General features: G+C 43.2%; 1 protein-coding gene across 23 annotated transcripts in view; it reads left to right on the top strand.

Annotated features, from left to right (window-relative positions):
- GIT2 (GIT ArfGAP 2) overlaps nucleotides 1-17,832 on the top strand; it is a 64,048-nt gene extending 46,216 nt beyond the window's left edge. For 9 of the 23 annotated variants that reach the window (XM_009181690.4, XM_009181691.4, XM_017946192.3 and 6 more), the window contains 6 exons: nucleotides 3,354-3,602; nucleotides 5,522-5,611; nucleotides 11,586-11,668; nucleotides 12,242-12,430; nucleotides 16,670-16,733; nucleotides 17,255-17,832. In XM_009181690.4, coding sequence (XP_009179954.1) covers nucleotides 3,354-3,602; nucleotides 5,522-5,611; nucleotides 11,586-11,668; nucleotides 12,242-12,430; nucleotides 16,670-16,733; nucleotides 17,255-17,467 — 888 coding nt within the window. In that variant the 3' untranslated portion in view covers nucleotides 17,468-17,832. Of the gene's footprint in view, nucleotides 1-2,011; nucleotides 2,799-3,353; nucleotides 3,603-5,521; nucleotides 5,612-11,585; nucleotides 11,669-12,241; nucleotides 12,431-16,669; nucleotides 16,734-17,254 lie in introns of those variants that run through there. The other 14 variants (XM_009181693.3, XM_009181686.2, XM_021922894.2 and 11 more) reach the window with 6 other exon arrangements.
- The last annotated feature ends 1,075 nt before the right edge of the window (nucleotides 17,833-18,907 follow it).

Raw genomic sequence — 18,907 nt, 5'->3', positions numbered from 1 at the left:
TGAATATATTAATCCTGGAAAGGAGTGTGGTTGATGGTAGCAAGGAATACCCTTAGTAGGAGGGGGATTGTGTATGCAACTCTTTGTGAGAAGGCTAAGTAAGGGCATTTGAAAAATTCCAAATTTTGCCCATGACTTTGTGGGTATCACTCCCATCGTTCAGTTCTAAAATGAGATTTGGACACTTAACCAGAAACAAAATGAAATATATGATCTATATATTTAGGCAGTCATTTGAGAAGTAAGGTTTTCAAATCGTTTTCAAGACCTGAGGACATGGTACACTCCATGTGTACCTGGACTCTTTTCAGTGCTGCTTCCTAAAGGAAGGTCAAAGAACTAAAAAGGGGCCCATGCTCCTCTACTTACTAGGGAAGGAAATTGCTGTGCACTTTTGCCTGGGATTTGGTCTAGGATCCTTTTGATTTTGAGTTCTAGAGCATTTTTGAGACTTTTTGAAATACATGGCTCTAATGCCTGTAGTAGCAGGGAATGAAGAATGCTCAAGATGAGCCAGCCTTAAACAAACAGACACTTGTTCTGTGTCTCCCAGTCCTGTCTAGGGCTGCCGTGCAGCTGTAAACGAGACAGACCAAGAGCCCCTTTGTCATTACATACAGGACCTGTACTTTCTCTGCCTTCTTTGGAATATATTTTATTTAATGGATTATACTTTGTCCCATTAATTGACTAATAATTTTGACCAGGTGACTATTTCTGAAACATGCTGATTTTGCCACTGTAAATCAATCTGTTGCACATCACCTTTTAAAATCTGATAATGCTTCTTTTAGTATTTTTGGAAATCAGAGAGAGAGCCTCATTATCTCTGAAAGCAAATGTCTTCAGCTTCTTTGAGAAATGCAAAGTGAAATTATTTGCTGTTGCTTATTGATTATCTCATCAATTCTTAGAAATGCTTTTGATTGGGGCCGGGCGCGGTGGCTCAGGCCTGTAATCCCAGCACTTTGGGAAGCCGAGATGGGTGAATCACGAGGTCAGGAGATCGAGACCATCCTGGCTAACACGGTGAAACCCCGTCTCTACTAAAAAATACAAAAAAAAAAATAACTAGCCGGGCGAGGTGGCGGGCGCCTGCAGTCCCAGCTACTTGGGAGGCTGAGGCAGGAGAATGGTGTGAACCCGGGAGGCAGAGCTTGCAGTGAGCTGAGATCTGGCCACTGCACTCCAGCCTGGGCGACAGAGCGAGACTCCATCTCAAAAAAAAAAAAAAGAAATGCTTCTGATTTCTGAAACTATTGAATTGTCTATAACTTTTTATTTTCCTTATACTCCTTCCAAATAAAAAAGTGTAGCCTGGTTCTTATTAAGATAAACATCGTTAAAATTTATGTGAGGACATCTCTCTAAATACAGAGTACTAAAATTTTTTAAAAATTGAAACCAAGAACTTGTGCTCATGAGAACACATTTAGGCAAAATCCAAGCATGAAAAGTGTTAGGGTAAAGTTTCAGATGTGAAGGCTTTAACTACAATACTGCCACAGAGGCTTTTTACACAGACAAACACGTGATTAGATGCACCAGTGCCCCATTGAGGGACATGTGTCAGTTACACGCCTCAGTCCTTGAACCTTGACCATTTCACTCTAGGCCCTGGGTTCTCTAATGAGTAGTTTCAACAGGCACTTCATGCCTGTCTGTATCCTGGAATGTAGAAATGTTCAGGGCTGCTTTGTCACTTTGCAGCTGTTCTTTCCCTGGAAAGGGAATTGCAGATATTAGCTATACCCTGCCAGCCTTTGTGGGATAAAAGCAGTCTATCATTCTGTAATGGCTTGCTCTTCAAGGAAACAGAATGAGTGGTCTTTTTGGGGAAGAGGCAGTAAGTCACACTTTCGCAGCAGTTTGGCATGATTAATATAAAGTATATAGAATTTGTTTATTTAGCAAAGATGTATTGATTTTATTTCAAAGTTAGGTAAAGTTTTTAATATACATAAAGTTGACAAAGTAGCATGATTTGTATCTGATCTTTCACATTTAACAGTTGCTTGGAAAAGATGCTAATTAATGAAGAGGAGCAACTACTATTGGTGTATTTTTCACAGATTGGTGCTTTCTAAATAAAAATTTAAAGCAACTCCTAACATTGAATGGGTTTGCTACTGAAAAAGTAATGATCTTCTGGTGCAAACAGTTGCTCGTGGACTTAAACTTTGGCACTGGTGGGAATTTGGTCAGATTTTACAATCTCTGTCAAAGAGTAGACAGCTGAACTCACACCACACCCAGCTTATAAAATGTCCATGGAAGATGAAGGCGCGCCAGAAGGGAAGGACCCTGCGCAGAATGGACGTGGTGAATGGTGTTTAAAATGCCAGATGCCAAAGAGTAACACGATTCCCTGCTGACCCCTTAACTCTAATCCATCCAGCACCATGGAGCAGCCTGCATGTGAGGAATGGAAGGAGCGTTCAGGGCCTCCAAGTGACAGTCTCTAAAATGGGGTGGTGCCAGGCAGATTAGCATGTTCAAAGCTGACACCACTGAGGTCGTGTTTTTTGGGTGACAAAGCCAAAGGAGAGAAAGGCCAAATATTCCAGTCCTGGCTGAAAGATGATCACTCACCAGACGGAAGCAAGCGTGCTGCGTGGAGCATCCATGCGAAGATGTCGATTCCATAGATAATAGGTTTCCAGTTTTCTTTGTGATATGTTAATATAGCAAACTTACCATGATCCAGTTTTCTCTTTTTTTTTTTTTTTTTTTTTTACAAAGTGCTGAATTGTTTGGAATATCAAGAGTATGATGTAATAAAAACTTGTTGATCATAATTTTTCTTGTTGGCTTTTTGGAAAGCAATAGCTGATCTGATTTTTCATAAGCTGAACTTCTGTCTTTCTTGCTTTGCAAAGCAACCCTCATCATCTTTGTGCTGCTTCCATGGTGTCTGCTGTCATTTTTGGCCTTTGCAAATTGCTCGGGGCTCATTTGAAAAGCAAGTTACCTAAATGATGTTTTAATGATCTCGAGCTCTTGCTTGAAACAACCTTAGAATAATCCAGTATACAGCTTGCCTGCAAACATTTCCCAGCCCACCATGACAAATTTTTAAGCGGTTAGACATTTTGTTTTGAGGAAGTCCAAACCACAACTTTTCCGCATTCAGAAATGAAGCTATTTAATTTGCTTACATGATGAAGGGAGTTGATTGTGTTTCACCCCATCCAGAAGAAAGGGTCTTTGTTTGTATTGGCTTTTTACTTTCAGCCCCGCTAGCTGTTACTGCCCTTATTGTTTAAAGCTGGTAGTTGTATTCATTTACTTGGTGTTTGCTTTTTCTGCTTGCTATAAAAAAACACAGTCCCACTGCCAAACATTTCTTTCAGCTTCAAACACTCCAGAGTGAAAATTCGAACCTCAGGAAACAGGCCACAACCAATGTATATCAGGTGCAAACTGGTTCTGAGTACACAGACACTTCCAACCACTCTTCCTTAAAGAGACGTCCGTCTGCCCGGGGCAGTAGGCCCATGTCCATGTACGAGACCGGATCAGGTCAGAAACCGTATCTCCCAATGGGAGAAGCGAGCCGCCCTGAAGAGAGCAGGACGAGACTCCAGCCCTTCCCCGCACACGTAAGTAACACCACCGGCGCTTCCGCTGTTCACTCTGTGCAGCCTGACTACTCTGTTCCCTCTTCTGAACCTGCAGGTCCCCATACCTCTGCTTTGCCAAATTGGGCTAAGAGAGTTACCATTGTGTTTGCTGTATTAACATGTCCACAGATGCTTGCGATGTTCCCACAAGCACACAGGGCCATGGGCTGATGGTTTCCTAACCAAGTTGGGGATTCTGGCTCTTGCCCGAACTGCTACTTTTTTTCTCCCCCACATCCGTGGTTATTTCTCAACCAGCCAGTGTTGGAACTTTTTTTGGTAAAGCTTCCTTCCTTCCCCACTTCCAAAAACAAAAGCAGATCATAAAGGTCACTCTCAGAAGGAAGTGTCGCCTTCTTGGAGCTAGACAGGGATGTGCCCCTTTAAGGACTGGAGCCCTTAGAATCCAAGATGGCTTTTCAGCTCCTCCTCAAGCAGGTGGCCTTGAGTCTGTGGCCCAGGTACCCAGGCAAGTCTGGAAGGCTTCAGGCCTCCGCAGCCTCTCCATGTGTGCTCAGTGTGCCTGCTAGGTTCGCTTCTGCATCCTGCTCCTCCCCCGTGGTGGGGGAAGTGTGGCTTTGTCATCTCAGAAAAGGAAATGTAATACTCTTCATCAGTCTTAGAAGCGCTGAATTCCAGAGATTGTGTTCTGCAGCAGGTTTCTTACAATCTTATTTTGCATTGGGATACATACTGTGTTGTGAGATTTTCAAATATATTTATCCTGGATTACTTTATTATAAAAATATGTGTTTTGCCAAGATGTTACAGACATTTAAACTTTTTCACGTATGCTTTTTTGGAGAGTAGTATTTGTCTTTTTGAGTGTCAAAGTTTATTATTTCTTCAGTCAAATTTTACGGGAGTTTCCAAAAAAATTCTCAAGGTAGATGCATAGCAAGGACATGGTTTTGTAAATTAAACCCTAGTTTAATTTTGTCAATTTTCAGTGTGTTAAAATTACAATATTGTTTTACTATAATTGGGAGTCTATCATCTCAAATTATTTTTAAGATATTTGGGTTTAACATTCTAAGGCAGTTGATTTGATAAATTTGATGTAATGGGAATGCCATTGAACTAAGTTAAGAATCTTTTTTTTTTTTTTGAGACGGAGTCTCGCTCTGTCACCCAGGCTGGAGTGCAGTGGTGTAATCTCAGCTCACTGCAACCTTTGCCTCCTGGGTTCAAGCAGTTCTCCTGCCTCAGCCTCCTGAGTAGCTGGGACTACAGGCACATGCTCCCGCGCCTGGCTAATTTTTTTGTGTTTTAGTAGTAATGGGGCTTCATCATGTTGCCCAGGCTGGTCTCAAACTCCTGAGCTCAGGCAATCCGCCCACCTCAGCCTCCCAAAGTGCTAGGATTACAGGTGTGAGCTACCACGCCCACCCTAAGTTAAGAATCTTATTTTTGTATAGCTGAAGACAAAATTTAGGAAAATCAGCCTTTGTTATTTTTCAGTGTACTTTCTTATTTTAGAAAAAAATTAGAATATAAAGATATCATATCAAGAAGGACTATAACTGTACTAAAAATTAGATTGATAGTGTATAGCAACTTAGAATCATTTGTATAGTTTCTCATCTCACATCAGTCCTGACTGAAAAACAAATACGCATTTCATAGTATCCATTAACAAATTATTGACAAGTTTGACAAATTATGTTAGGTATTCCCCTTATGGAAAAGCAGCCTTATTAAATTCAGAGTAATTTCCAGGAGGTGTTTCACCAAGGGTTTAAACATCTCTGGGGTCCTGTCACTGGTGGCCACTGAGATTGCACCACTCACGTCACATAGTATGTGGTGTTCCAGGATTCTTTTACTGAAGCTGGCGAGGTGGTAGGTTTTTGGTCTATTTTGTATTTTCCCGAGTGTGTTTCTCTTTCCCATTCCAGATCGGGAGGAGTGCGTTTGTGACCTCCTCTTCATCTCTGCCTTCCTTCCCCTCCACACTTTCCTGGTCGAGGGACGAAAGCGCCCGAAGGGTTAAGTACATTCTGAATGGTCTGCTCTCTGGAGGAGGGGCCGTGCTCCTGGGCTCTTTGTGCTTGGGCTCTGGCCCTCCTGTCCCTCGCTAACTGCCCTTCCGTCCTGCATGAGGCAGCGCTTCCTCCTGGTTTCTCACAGTGCATCAGGCGCACACTTGCGCACATGCACGCTCACCCATCGAGGGCGCCTACCTTTCTCTAACCCCACACTGCTCATATTCACGTCATATTTAACAGAGTTTGCAAATCACCCTACAGCATTTATTCTGAGCATACTGTCTTTTTAAACAACCAGAAAACTAGCTGGCTGCTGGTTAGATATTATAATAGGCCAAATCTGTTCAATTTGTTCAGGGCTACAGTTGTCATATTGAAACTGCTGTATGTGGACTCGCTGAAGTACTAAAATGTCATGCCTTTTTTTTTTTTAAAACCTGTGACACATTTTATGTCAGCACTACACTTGACAAACCAAGATTTACAAGTCCCTGCATCTTGAATCAGAATTGTAACACCTTGTGGCATTGGATCTGTGCAAGCAGCTGTTAGCCTAAAGCTGTTCACTTGTACAGGTTGGTTAAACCCCACCTACTGGTGTATAATTTATGGTCTCAATAGCAGTGCATGATTCAGTTAAGCCCCTTTTAGAGTAGTCAGGCAGTAAGTATCAAGCAACTCCTCCATACACAGCGTTTTGGTAAGTCAATGAAAGGGTACTAAGGACTTAGGTGGCACAGCCCCTGCTCCCGAAGGCACTGTCTATTAAAAAATACTTTCATGCACAAAGAGTGGTACATGACTGCAACCTGGGAAAGCCGTGGAAAGAGCACAAGCTTTGAAAATCCATGTCCCAGTTCTGGCTCCATCTCTTTTTGAATGGAAGGGTAATGTAAGGTAAGAGGAGGAAGGTGGCCGTGGGTAAGGAACCACCTTTACAGGCAAGGTGGGGTTTGCACTGGGCCTTTGCCATTCCCTCCACACCTAGGAATGATGGAGAGCCTTTCTTTCCTAGTTCCAGTGGCATATGGATTATCAAGGCCCTTTCAGGATTGGTTTTTTTTTTTTTAAGAGACAGAGCCTCATTATGTTGCCTAGTCTGTAGTACAGTAGCTATTTACAGGCGTGGTCATAGCATACTGCAGCCTCAAACTCCTGGGCTCAAGCAGTCCTCCCACTTCAGGCTTCTGAGTAGCTGGGCCTACAGGCAGCGCCACCATGCCCTGACCCTTTTGGAATTCTTTACTTCACTTTCACAGTAGTCTATTAAGAATTCTCACCGAGTGCAGTGACTCACACACTTTGGGAGGCCTAGGCGGGTGGATTGCTTGAGCCCAGGAGTTCAAGACCAGCCTCAGCAACATGGTGAAATTCTATCTCTACAAAAAATATAAAAAATTATCCAGGTGTGTTGATGCACACCTGTAGTCTCAGGTACTTGGGAGGCTGAGATGGGAGGATCGCTTGAGCCCACCATGAGAGATCGAGGCTGCAGTGAGCCATGATTTTGCGATTGCATTCCAGCCTGGACAACACAGTGAGACCCTGTCTCAAAAAAAAAAAGCAATTATTGTACTAAAAAAAAAAAAAAGAATTCTTGATAAATTGGATTTAAAGTCTCAGCTGGGTGCAGTGGCTGTAATCCCAGCACTTTGGGAGGCCAAGGTGGGTGGATCACTTGAGCCCAGGAGTTTGAGACCAGCCTGGCCAACATGGCAAAACCCGTATCTACTAAAAAATACAAAAATTAGTAGGGGATTGGCACATGCCTGTAATCCCAGATACTCGGAAGACTGAGGCACGAGAATCAAGAATCCCTTGAACCTGGGAAGCGGAGGTTGCAATAAGCCGAGATTGTACCACTGCACTCCAGCCTGGACGACAGAGTGAGACTGTCTCAAAAAAAAAAAAAAAAAAAAAAAAGGTCTCCTGAGCAGTTCTGAAATTGAACTGTAATGTTTTCATTAAAATAGCCCAGATACAACTAAAAGACAGTTAGTGATTAAATACCTCATTAGAAATTTTGTAAGTCAAACCACTTTTGTCTACTGTGAAATTTTGTTTTTTAATTTGTATGGTAGCCTCCAAAATCATTGCAAGGACTGCTTGCTGAGATAGAGTTTTGTACAAAAATCATTTAAACTGATCACCCTGATTGTTCCTGACAGCTTCATCATGAGTTTAGATTTTTATGGCGTGTCTTTATTCAGAGAAAACTGCAAACCTATTAAATAAATTGAACCAGCACCAGCTATAAGGTAACCTTCCTATTAACAGCTTTCAGAGAGCAGCACTCTTAACCAATAGCTTTTGGCTCTGCATGTTTATAATAATTTTGATACATTAAATGCTGGCTACACTGAAATTCTGTACATATGCTTTTGTTGACAACGATGAAGGACTTAACTAACGTGTAAGTAACTGATTTCCTGGGTGGTTGCTGCTATATGTTGTTTTCCATACTTGAGAAACATTTACCAAATGCATTTATTAGGTATATGAGTCACTGCTCTTCTAAAATGTTTAAATGCAACTTGGTACTTTTGATCATTGAGGGTAATGCATTTGATTTCCGATTATCACATTTCATCGGGGAAGGCAAAAAGATTCATTATAAAGGCCAGGCGTGGTGGCTCATGCCTGTAATCCTAGCACTTTGGGAGGCCGAGGCAGGTAGATTCCCTGAGCTCAGTAGTTCAAGACCATCCTGGGCAACACATTGAAACCCCGTCTCTACTAAAATACCAAAAATTAGCCAGGCATGGCGGTGGGCGCCTATACTCCCAACTACTTGGGAGGCTGAGGCAGGAGAATCGCTTGAACCTGGGAGGCAGAAGTTACAGTGAGCCAGGATCGTGCCACTGCACTCTAACCTGGGCAACAGAACGAGACTCTGTCTCCAGATAAATAAAAAAGATTCATTATAAATATGTAGAATTTTCTGGGTTTAATTCTGTTTCTAGTTTGTTTTCCACTGGAGCAGCTCTGGGCACATTTTTCAGTATAATTACGTAAATGCAAGTTTTTATCTGTTGATATATGTGTATATGTATACACACACATACCTCTGTGTGGGTGTATATATAAAAACCAAAATAAAACTTAAAATTTAGTTGGGGCCAGGTGTGGTGGCTCACATCTATAATCCCAGCACTTTGGGAGGCCAAACTTGGAGGATCACTTGAGCTCAGGATTATGAGGCTAGGCTGGGCAACATAGTAAGACCTTGTCTCTACAAAAAAGTACAAAATTAGCTGAGCGTGGTGGCACATGCCCGTGGTCCCAGCTGCTCAGGAAGCTGAGGTGGGAGAATCGCTTGAGCCTGGGAGGTCAAGGCTGCAGCGAGCTGAGGTTGTACCACTGCACTTAGCCTAGGCGACAGAGTTGAGACCCTGTCTCAAAAAGAAAAGAAAAGAAAAAAAAGTTGGCAGGGTGCGGTGGCTCACACCTATAATCCCAGCACTTTTGGAGCTGAGGCGGGAAGATCACCGAGGTCAGGAGTTTGAGACCAGCCTGACCAACATGGTGAAACCCCGTCTCTAATAAAAATACAAAATTAGCTGGATGTGGTGGCGCATGCCTGTAATTCCGGCTACTGGGGGGGCTGAGGCAGGAGAATTGCTTGAACCTGGGAGGCAGAGGTTGCAGTGAGCCGAGATTACGCCATTGCACTCCAGCCTAGGCAACAAGAGTGAAACTCCACCTCAAAAAAAAAGAAAAGAAAAAGAAAAGAAAAGTTAGGCATTCCCTGTGACAAGATAAGAAGGGTTTTGGGTTTTTTTCTTTCTTTTTGGTTTTCTAAGCTCATCTCTGGAAGACCACAGTGCTTGCCCATGATCTTCCTGCTATAGACTTCTAGGAGCCAAACTCATTGACTATTCATAAAGCCAGATCAAAACAAGGCAGCAAGAGAAGCAGAACTACTTATTGGTATGGAGATATAAACAAAGGAATCACCAAAGTTATAGATTCTACAGAAATTAGCTTTACAAACTCCCCATATGGCTCCAAGCCAACATTTAATCATTTGCCGAATGGATTTGAGTGGCTGCAGGATGTACGAGTTCATAGTGAATTTTAGGAGCCCACAGCAAGTGTCTTGTATTTGAGTGGCTGGGAACTAAACAGAGCATGTGTGGAGGTGTGGATGGAAGAACTCAGCCGACAGAGAAGAGAACATGTTTCCTGGGAGCAGAAGGAGAGTCTATGGGGATAGCAAACAAAGTGTGGTGTGAATAAGGGGGACTCCTCCACATGGGTCCAGCTGCCTTGCCTGTACCCACCAGGTGTTATCAGTGAGGAGCAACAATCAGGCTTTACGTAGTTTTGTGGGGGGGTTTTTGGTTTTTTTATTTTTTTATTTTTTTATTTTTTTTGAGTTAGGGTCTAGCTCTGTCACCCAGACTGGAGTACAGTAGTGTGATCTCATCTCACTGCAACCTCTGCCTCCTAGGCTCAAGAGATCCTCTCACTTCAGCCTCCCAAGTAGCTGAACTGCAGGTGTGCACTACCACACTTGGCTAATTTTTGTAGTTTTAGTAGAGATGACATTTCACCATGTTGCCCAGGCTAACCTCAAACTCCTGGCCTCAAGTGATCTGCCCACCTCGGCCTCCCAACGTGCTGGGATTACAGGTGCGAGCCACCGCACCTGGCCATGTAGACCTTCTTAAACCAACTTACTCAAAAGTAGCCATTCTTTTGAATAAAGCTATAGGGTTTCCATGTGTTTAAACAAAGCTCTTAGTTTACATCTGTGTCCTTAGCCACATTTTATTGCAGCATCAATAAAACTCTCTTAGTCACATGTTTTGATTAACTTGGATGAAATTCAAGGAGTAAAGCTAGAAATAGCTCACATTTGTATTTTATAAGGTAATTGGTTTAGGTTTTAAATTAGCCTCCACTGATTTCTGTTCCAAAGAAATTCTCAAGCATTATGGGTGAAATAAATACTGAGGGAAAATAACGTTCATGAAATACTCAGAACATAGTTCCCTTCGAAGGAATAAAGTCCCCTTCGAATTTCGTCACCCTAGAAGATCCTGTGTTTAGCAGTGCTGGCATTTGTTCAAAACATTTTTAGGATTCCTCTTTTGAATCTATATCCCATTTTTGATTGCCACAGTTGTACCGAATCTTTACATTTTAAGGGGTAGATTTGAGCCCAGGCATGAAATATTGGAGGTAGCAGGAGGCAGGAGACCTGGTGCTTGGTCCTGTTTTTCTGCAGACTTTGTGGCCTTTGGTGGGCCACGCAGCTTTTTTGGCCCTTCATTTTCTCATATGGGGTTCAATCAGATAATCTGAAGGTGACTTCCAATGCTGAAGGTCTGTGGTCATATAAATGCCGGGATTTTTTTTGTTTGTTTCTGAGACAGGGTCTTACTCTGTTGCCCAGGCTGGAGTACAGTGATGCGATCATGGTTCAATACAATCTTGAACTCCTGGGCTCAAGCAATCCTCCCTCAGCCTCCTGAGGAGCTGGGACTACAGGTGTATGCTACCATGCCTGGCTGGGTTTTTTTAATGTTTTGTTTTGTTTTGTTTTTTTTAATGTTGCCCAGGCTGGTCTCAAACTCCTAGCCTCAAGCAATCATCCTGCCTCAGCCTCCCAAAATACAGGGATTACAGGCGTGAGCCACCACACCCTGCCTGTATTTTAACTACATCTCATTATGTTATAAATTTGAGAACTAAATGAGGGTGTGTTGCCTTGCATGTCTGTTAGTTTGTACCAAGGATGTGATTATGGAGTAGCCACTGAGCTAAGAAGAAAATGCAAAGAAGGAAAGAGGCCATTTCTGGATCCAATGTTCATCTTTTACTGAATTTTCACTAGAGAGTTGGCCCCTGTCCCAAATGAGATTTGGGATGTGAAGGCCAATAGCCTAATAGGTAACAGTTCCTAGGGAAGACTCCTGAGAAGGGTCTCATGTTACCAACTTATGAGGGTCCCTTTTCTTTCTTGTAGGCATCCAGGCTGGAGAAGCAGAACAGCACACCTGAGAGTGACTACGACAACACTCCCAACGACATGGAGCCAGATGGCATGGGGTACATCCACAGGATGAGCATGGCAGGGGAGGGGCCCCCAGGGCCAGCAGAAGCAGTTCACCACACACACCCCTTTTCTCTATTTTCAGACTCATAAAGTCTTAAAATATTCAAATATATGCTCATAGTTTACATGTCTTGTCATCTCACATTATTGCTGAAAGGTCTTTTTCTTTGTACCAGCATGTTATGTGTCTTTAGCTGTCTATAGTGTGTTTAAAGTCATTACCCCACTTCATCACGAAGACAACACTAGGTTACATTCCGCATTTGTACCCAAGGAATTGGCTCACCTGAGAATGGCTTTATAACCACACACTCTCCCCGCCCCAGGTATTTCCCTCCCTTTTCCCCTCCTTCACCCTTCCCATGAGAGCAAACACTTCCAGCCCTATGGTAGAGTGAAATAGCCCATTTTAGAGCCTTACCGTGAGTCTCCTGCTAGACAGGATAAAGGAAATGACGAGACCAGCCTGCTCATGCATTTAGCTCGTGCATACAAAGTGGCTCCTAGAAGCAGAGGAGCAGCTAATAAGCACCTGCTGTATTTAACTGCATCTTTAATGTTCACAGGTCAAGCCGAAAGGGACGGCAAAGAAGTATGGTGTGGCCAGGTGATGGCTTGGTACCAGACACAGCAGAACCCCACGTGGCCCCAAGCCCCACTCTCCCTAGTACCGAAGATGTCATCAGGAAGACTGAACAGATCACCAAAAACATACAGGAGCTCTTAAGAGCAGCCCAAGAAAATAAACATGACAGGTAAGCAGGACTGAAGACCCTGCTTTGGCAGAGCTTGTGTTATGCGCCCAGAAAGGGATGATGCCCACATTCCCAATGGCAGCTATTCCCAATGGCAGCTGTTCCTTACATGCTGACTTCAAGGTCATTGGAAACCTAAGTCTACATTAACAGGCTTAAGAACAATGTCAATTTTGGTTTGGTTTGTTTTGTTTGATTTACGTGGTATTTTCTTTTTTTTCATCTTGTTATGAAGCTCCGAAAATAAGTGCTTCTAGAAATAGGATTGTGGCATAGTTAGGGTGGCGACAGTGCTAATTCTAGGTAGAGGGGGAAAGGGGCTACCTTACACCTTGCTTCTGGCCACAGCTATACCCTGGCCTGGCTAGGGACAAGACTGCTGACACAAAAGGTATCCTGGGCTGGGCACACTGGCTCACGCCTGTAATCCCAGCACTTTGGGAGGCCGAAGCAGGTGGATCACCTGAGGTCAGGAATTTGAGACCAGTCTGACCAATATGGTGAAACCCTATGTCTACGAAAAACACAAAAATTAGCCAAGCGTGGGCAGCATGTGCCTGTAGTCCCATCTGTTCTGGAAGCTGAGGCAGGATAATTTCTTGAACCCTGGAGGCAGAGGTTGCAGTGAACCAAGATCATGCCACTGCACTCCAGCCTGGGCAACACGAGCGAAACTCTGTCTCAAAGTAAATAAAGTTGATCTCATCATCACCCAAATCCATCCCTGCGCATGAGAGAGGAGGCTGCTTACTCTGACCAGAAGCACGTCCTGTGGTTAATTCTTACCCGGAGGAAGGGAATGGCTCTTGCTCCAACTTAGCCTTTTGTTCTTTGAGAGTGAATTCTCTAAGAACTTCCAGTGAGTTGCAAACTGCTTGGGGTAACATCCTAGCTTCCCATGGTTGGCAGGATGTAGACACTCATAAAACATTAGCTAAACCAGCAGAATTCAGTCAAACCCAAGAACAATCTCATTCTTTTCATTAGGTCAGCAAAGTTTAGGACTTCAGTGAAGAACTTTCTTCATGCCTTGCACGAGGAAAAAGTGTTTAAGGGATGCTGTGCTGTTTACTCTTCTCTCTGTTTTCTTCTTCCACACAGACATGCATCTGGGCCTTTGTATTCCCTTTTGTAGTCCTGGCACTACTGGGTCAGCCTCCCCTTTCTGCTTTTTTATATGGCTCACACATCTCCCAGTGTCCTTACTTCCCACTAGGAAAGAGGGGAATAAGCCATGTTTATTGAAAGATAAGAGTTAGTCTTTTGGAGGGACTGCTGGAAGCTCCTCAGAGAAAAATAGAAACCCGCATAACTTTTTAGCCTCCTTTGATAACAACTGTCTAATGATTTGGCTTCTTCCTCCTTTCCCAGGCATCCTCTTCATACCACACCTTTTGGACATAATTGATTACAGAAAGCAGCGTCCCATGGCTTTCCAAAGGCCTTTTTTTTTTTTTTTTTTTGAGACAGAGCCTTACTCTGTCACCCAGGCTGGAGTGCAGTGGCATGATCTCACTCACTGCAACCTCTGCCTCCTTGGCTCAAGTGATTCTCCTGCCTCAGCCTCCCGAGTAGCTGGGATTACAGGCGCCCACCACCATGCCTGGCTAATTTTTTTGTATTTTAAGTACAGACAGTTTCACTATGTTGGCCAGGCTGGTCTCGAACTCCTGATCTCAAGTGATCTGCCCACCTCAGCCTCTCAAAGTGCTGAGATTACAGGCTTGAGCCACCATGCTTGGCCAAAGTTTTTGACAGCGTTTAATGTAATGATGATTCAATAACACTTCCTTCCTAAGCACTGTGACTCCGTTTGTCGATGTGCTTCGCTTTTCATTTCCTCTAGTTCAGAAGTGCTGTGCTTGTATTTCAAACTAAAACGTGCTTGCCTTATGTTGCTGTCGTTGTCAAAAATATAAATATCTGCCCTGAGGCCATTTCTGGCTTCAAAGATGCAATATGGTGCTTGGTACAATTTGGGAGGTTCCTTTTTTTTTTCCCCTTTCTTTGTTTAAAGTGTACAAATCCATTCAACAACACATACCATGATCTGATTTCCTTTTTTTTTAAGACCATGAGAGAATGATGCAGAGATTTTAATCATTAGCTCATTCTTTTGGTTTAAAACCATAATTGGTCTAGAGAATTTATATTTCATAAATTGTTCAATGCTATACTAAAATTTGTGGATACTTAGATACCCGAGATGCTTTTATTTATAATCTTGAATTGTACAAATTAAACCCATGCCTTTTTCTCGTTTTCTCTTCTTGATCCATGTAAGCAGCCCCAGCCCCTGACATTCCTGAAGTCTGGTCTCCTGGGCCTCCAGCCTCACTCCTGCCCTCACACAGACATACATACGATTCAGGGATTATGACATACTATGCACGAAAACCTTTTTGAGGAAAGATACCAATGTGAATGAAGTTGTGAACGTGGACTCCTGTTAGAGGAGGAGGAGAAGGGCTTCCTCATTAATCTGGGTGTGCTTGCTTTTCTGTCTTGTCGAGGACTTCCCCAAATAGTTCATAATGAGTGAGCTTTTGAGAGATGGCCTTAGGAAAGATTCCATCTCTGTAGCAGGAGGAAAGGGTGAATCGTATTTCTCAAAAATGAAACCATAACCAACAGAATATAAAACTCTTCACTGGCCAGGCACGGTGGCTCACACCTATAATCCCAACACTTTGGGAGGCTGAGGCGGGTGGGTCATAAGGTCAGGAGTTGGAGACCAGCCTGACCAACATGGTGAAACCCCATCTCTACTAAAAATACAAAAATTAGCCGGGCATGGTGGCGCAAGCCTGTAATCCCAGCTACTCAGGAGGCTGAGGCAGGAGAATTGCTTGAATCCGGGAGACGGAGGTTGCAGTGAGCCGAGATTGCACCACTGCACTCCAGCCTGAGTGACAGAGCGCGACTCTGTATCAAAAAAGAAAAAAAAAACAAAACTCTTCAGTGTAGTTCTCAGTCACTGTGATATTAACACACAGTTTATTAGTATGCATGATACACGTGACAGCTGTGGACATTGCTTTTTTCTCTTTCTGAAATCTGTGTGACCAGATAGGTTGTTGCCCCTTCATATTTACAAGTTAACTCCTTATACGTTGGAACTTTTGTTATTACATGGTTTATGATTGTAATTGTTCACAAAGGTAAAAGTCAAGATTTCCCATGAAGGCATTTTTGGATAATATAAACATTTTCTTGAAATGTAATGGTTTAATTTAAAATGTAGGCAGTCTTTTTTTTTTTTTTTTGAGATGGAGTCTCGCTCTTGTCCCCTAGGCTGGAGTGCAATGACATGATCTTGGCTCACTGCAACCTCTGCCTCCCGTGTTCAAGTGATTCTCCTGCTTCAGCCTCCTACTGTGGAATTACAGGCATGTGCCACCACGCCCAGCTAATTTTTTTGTATTTTTAGTAGAGATGGGGTTTCACCATGTTGTTCAGGCTGGTCTCAAACTCCTGACCTCAGGTGATCTGCCCACCTCGGCCTCCCAAAATACTGGGATTACAGGCGTGAGCCACTATGCCCAACCAACAGTTTTAATTATGATAGTTTTGAAACTAGATTTATTACAAAGGTGAAGTACATAAGTTGCTTATGACAATCTATTCAGAAGCCAACTTCATGGTTTAAAAAATGGGGAAAGGGCCGGACACTGTGGCTTACACCTGTAACCCCAGCACTCTGGAGGCTGAGGCAAGAGAATCACTTCAAGACAAGGCTGGGCAACATAGTGGGACTCCTCTACAAAAAAAAATTTTAAAATCAGTCAGGCATGGCGGCGCATACCTGAAGTTCCGGCTATTGAGAGGCTCCAGTTCTAATTTTAAGGAATTTTTTCAGTCCTTTATTTTTCACTTCTGTGGCCTTTTGCATGGAAATCCTTTCTCTTTCTAGAAATCAGGACGATGAAACACATGAGAAGTGGACATGAGGAGGGGTGAATTATGCTTCTGTACTGTTGTATGGCCTTACCTGATCAGGAGTATATGTTGCCATATTTCATACCTGGAGACTTTTCAGCAGATTGAACTTTCAGGAAGCAATGGGAGTCCTGCTTTATAACCATGTGCCCTCTGGTGGTGTGGGATGCACAGCTGGCTGGCTGCAGCACCAGCCCCTTCATGAAGGGAATATAAACACAATCTGTCCTAGCACTTGAGTACTCTTTGCCTCCGAATCATTTTTACTGTCATTGAGTAACTTCTTCAATATTCTTGCAGTTATATTCCCTGCTCAGAGAGGATACACGTAGCTGTTACAGAAATGGCAGCATTATTCCCCAAAGTAAGTCACTTGCTACTCACTTGGTTTAAATCCTTTTAAATGAACAGCAAGAAATTCTTTATGACCTGTATATTATATTAGCTTTTTTGTAGCATATGCAGTTTTAAAATATGCAGTCGTATAGAGCTTTGAAATATTTTTGTTCTGCATGAATGCTGATTTAATAAGACAAGGATCTACAAGTCATGTGCTAAAAGGCAAATTTTAAAATTTTTTAATTTATAGGATTTTCTGGAATATTTTACCCACATGGATTAATATTTTTCAAAAACTACCTCAAAATACCACATATTACTAAAATTACCCTGCAGGCACTTTGACCTTTGAATCAGAATATTTCAGCATCTCTTACGCTGTGGGCTGTGATGCTTGGAGTGTGTAAAGCACCCCATTGAGAAAGGGCAGGACCAAACGGCCTTTCACTCCGGGAGCAGCTTGGTTTGCTTTAGAAGAATGTTTGTCCCCTGGTTTTGGATGTCTGCCCTGCAGTTCAGGGTAAACGGTTGTCTTTTTCCTTTTAGAAACCCAAGTCTGACATGGTGAGGACTTCCCTTCGTTTACTGACGTCCAGTGCCTACCGATTGCAGTCAGAGTGCAAAAAGACCCTCCCAGGGGACCCCGGCTCACCCACAGACGTCCAGCTGGTCACTCAGCAGGTCATCCAGTGTGCGTACGACATCGCCAAGGCTGCCAAGCAGCTGGTCACCATCACCACCAAAGAGAACAACAACTGACAAGGGCAGGGTGCCGCCGCCTCTGTTTTCTAGGCTTTATAAAGTCCAATTTCAAATTCAGACACAGAACTCTTCAGATTTCTACAAAAAGAAACATTTAATGATGGTTTAAAACTTTTTAAAAGAAAACTCAGTATTATTTTTGCATGTTTTCTAACCAATTTTCAACTATTTAACCCACTTGCCTTATTTTGTGCCTGTTTGCTGGTTTAGTTTCTGATGTTCAGTTGTGTTGTCAATAACTGTCGAGTTGATCACATACATCCAAAAGAATAGTTTCATTGTCTAAAGTTTGTGAAAACTTTTCCATCCCTTAAAACTCCCTGCCTATGGCTAAAACTATAAATGAAATTTTTCATAAAACATTTTCTTGAGAGAGTTCGGTTTAAAAAACAAAAAATCAACATCATTTGTTCCCTACCAAGCATCGTGCAATAAGTGAATTTCCTGGCCTACTCAGAATCTCTAAGCTTGGGGTATCTCCAAGCATGTATGTAGAGAAAGAACTTTGCCACTTTTTAAAACTAGTGTCACAGTCTCTCTTGGGAGGAAACAATGAATTGATCCATTTCTTCTCAGTGTTTTACCCTGCTAAATGTTTTGTTATTTAATGTTGTTATCTCAAGCTCCTATCTCTTGATATTTTCTTGTCATCTTGAAGGCCCCATGGAATGAGATAAAGCATTGACCCGCCACGGGACATCTCATGAAGCCATGTTCAGGGTAGGAGCTCCACGCACATCACCACCCATTGTCAGGTGCTCTCCCTCATCCCTGTAAGCCAGGCAGTTTGTTCAAAACCCGCAGCAAAGAGAAGCGTCAGGCCGGGCGCGGTGGCTCAAGCCTGTAATCCCAGCACTTTGGGAGGCCGAGGCGGGTGGATCACAAGGTCAGGAGATCGAGACTATCCTGGCTAACATGGTGAAACCCCGTCTCTACTAAAAATACAAAAAACTAGCCGGGCGCGGTAGCGGGCGCCTGTAGTCCCAGCTACTTGGGAGGCTGAGGCGGGAGAATGGCGTGAACCCGGGGGGCGGAGCTTGCAGTGAGCCGAGATCGCGCCACTGCACTCCAGCCTGGGAGACACAGTGAGACTCCGTCTCAAAAAAAAAAAAGAGAAGCGTCAGTCTAACACGCCAGAACTCATTTTGTGCCACCCATTCAGGTATCACTACCGTGAACTGTAGGGAAAAGAAATCACCTATTCCCTGACATTGTGTTGCACCTTTCATCCAAAAGTCAGCTTGCTTCTCTGACCACTTACAGTTTTCTCAGATGAGTTGCTTCACATTTTTCGTCATCTTTAAGGACTTCTTATAAGGAAAGATGTATCGTAGTCATCTGAGTTAGTTTCTCCTCCATCACCTCATGAGTACTTAAAAATTAGACATCAACGGCCGGGCGCGGTGGCTCAAGCCTGTAATCCCAGCACTTTGAGAG

This window comes from Papio anubis, chromosome 9 (assembly GCF_008728515.1).
Source record: "Papio anubis isolate 15944 chromosome 9, Panubis1.0, whole genome shotgun sequence".
In the NCBI taxonomy this organism is placed as follows: domain Eukaryota; kingdom Metazoa; phylum Chordata; class Mammalia; order Primates; family Cercopithecidae; genus Papio; species Papio anubis.
Note: the sequence above shows the minus strand (reverse complement) of the source record. Positions and strands in the feature narration are given on the sequence as shown.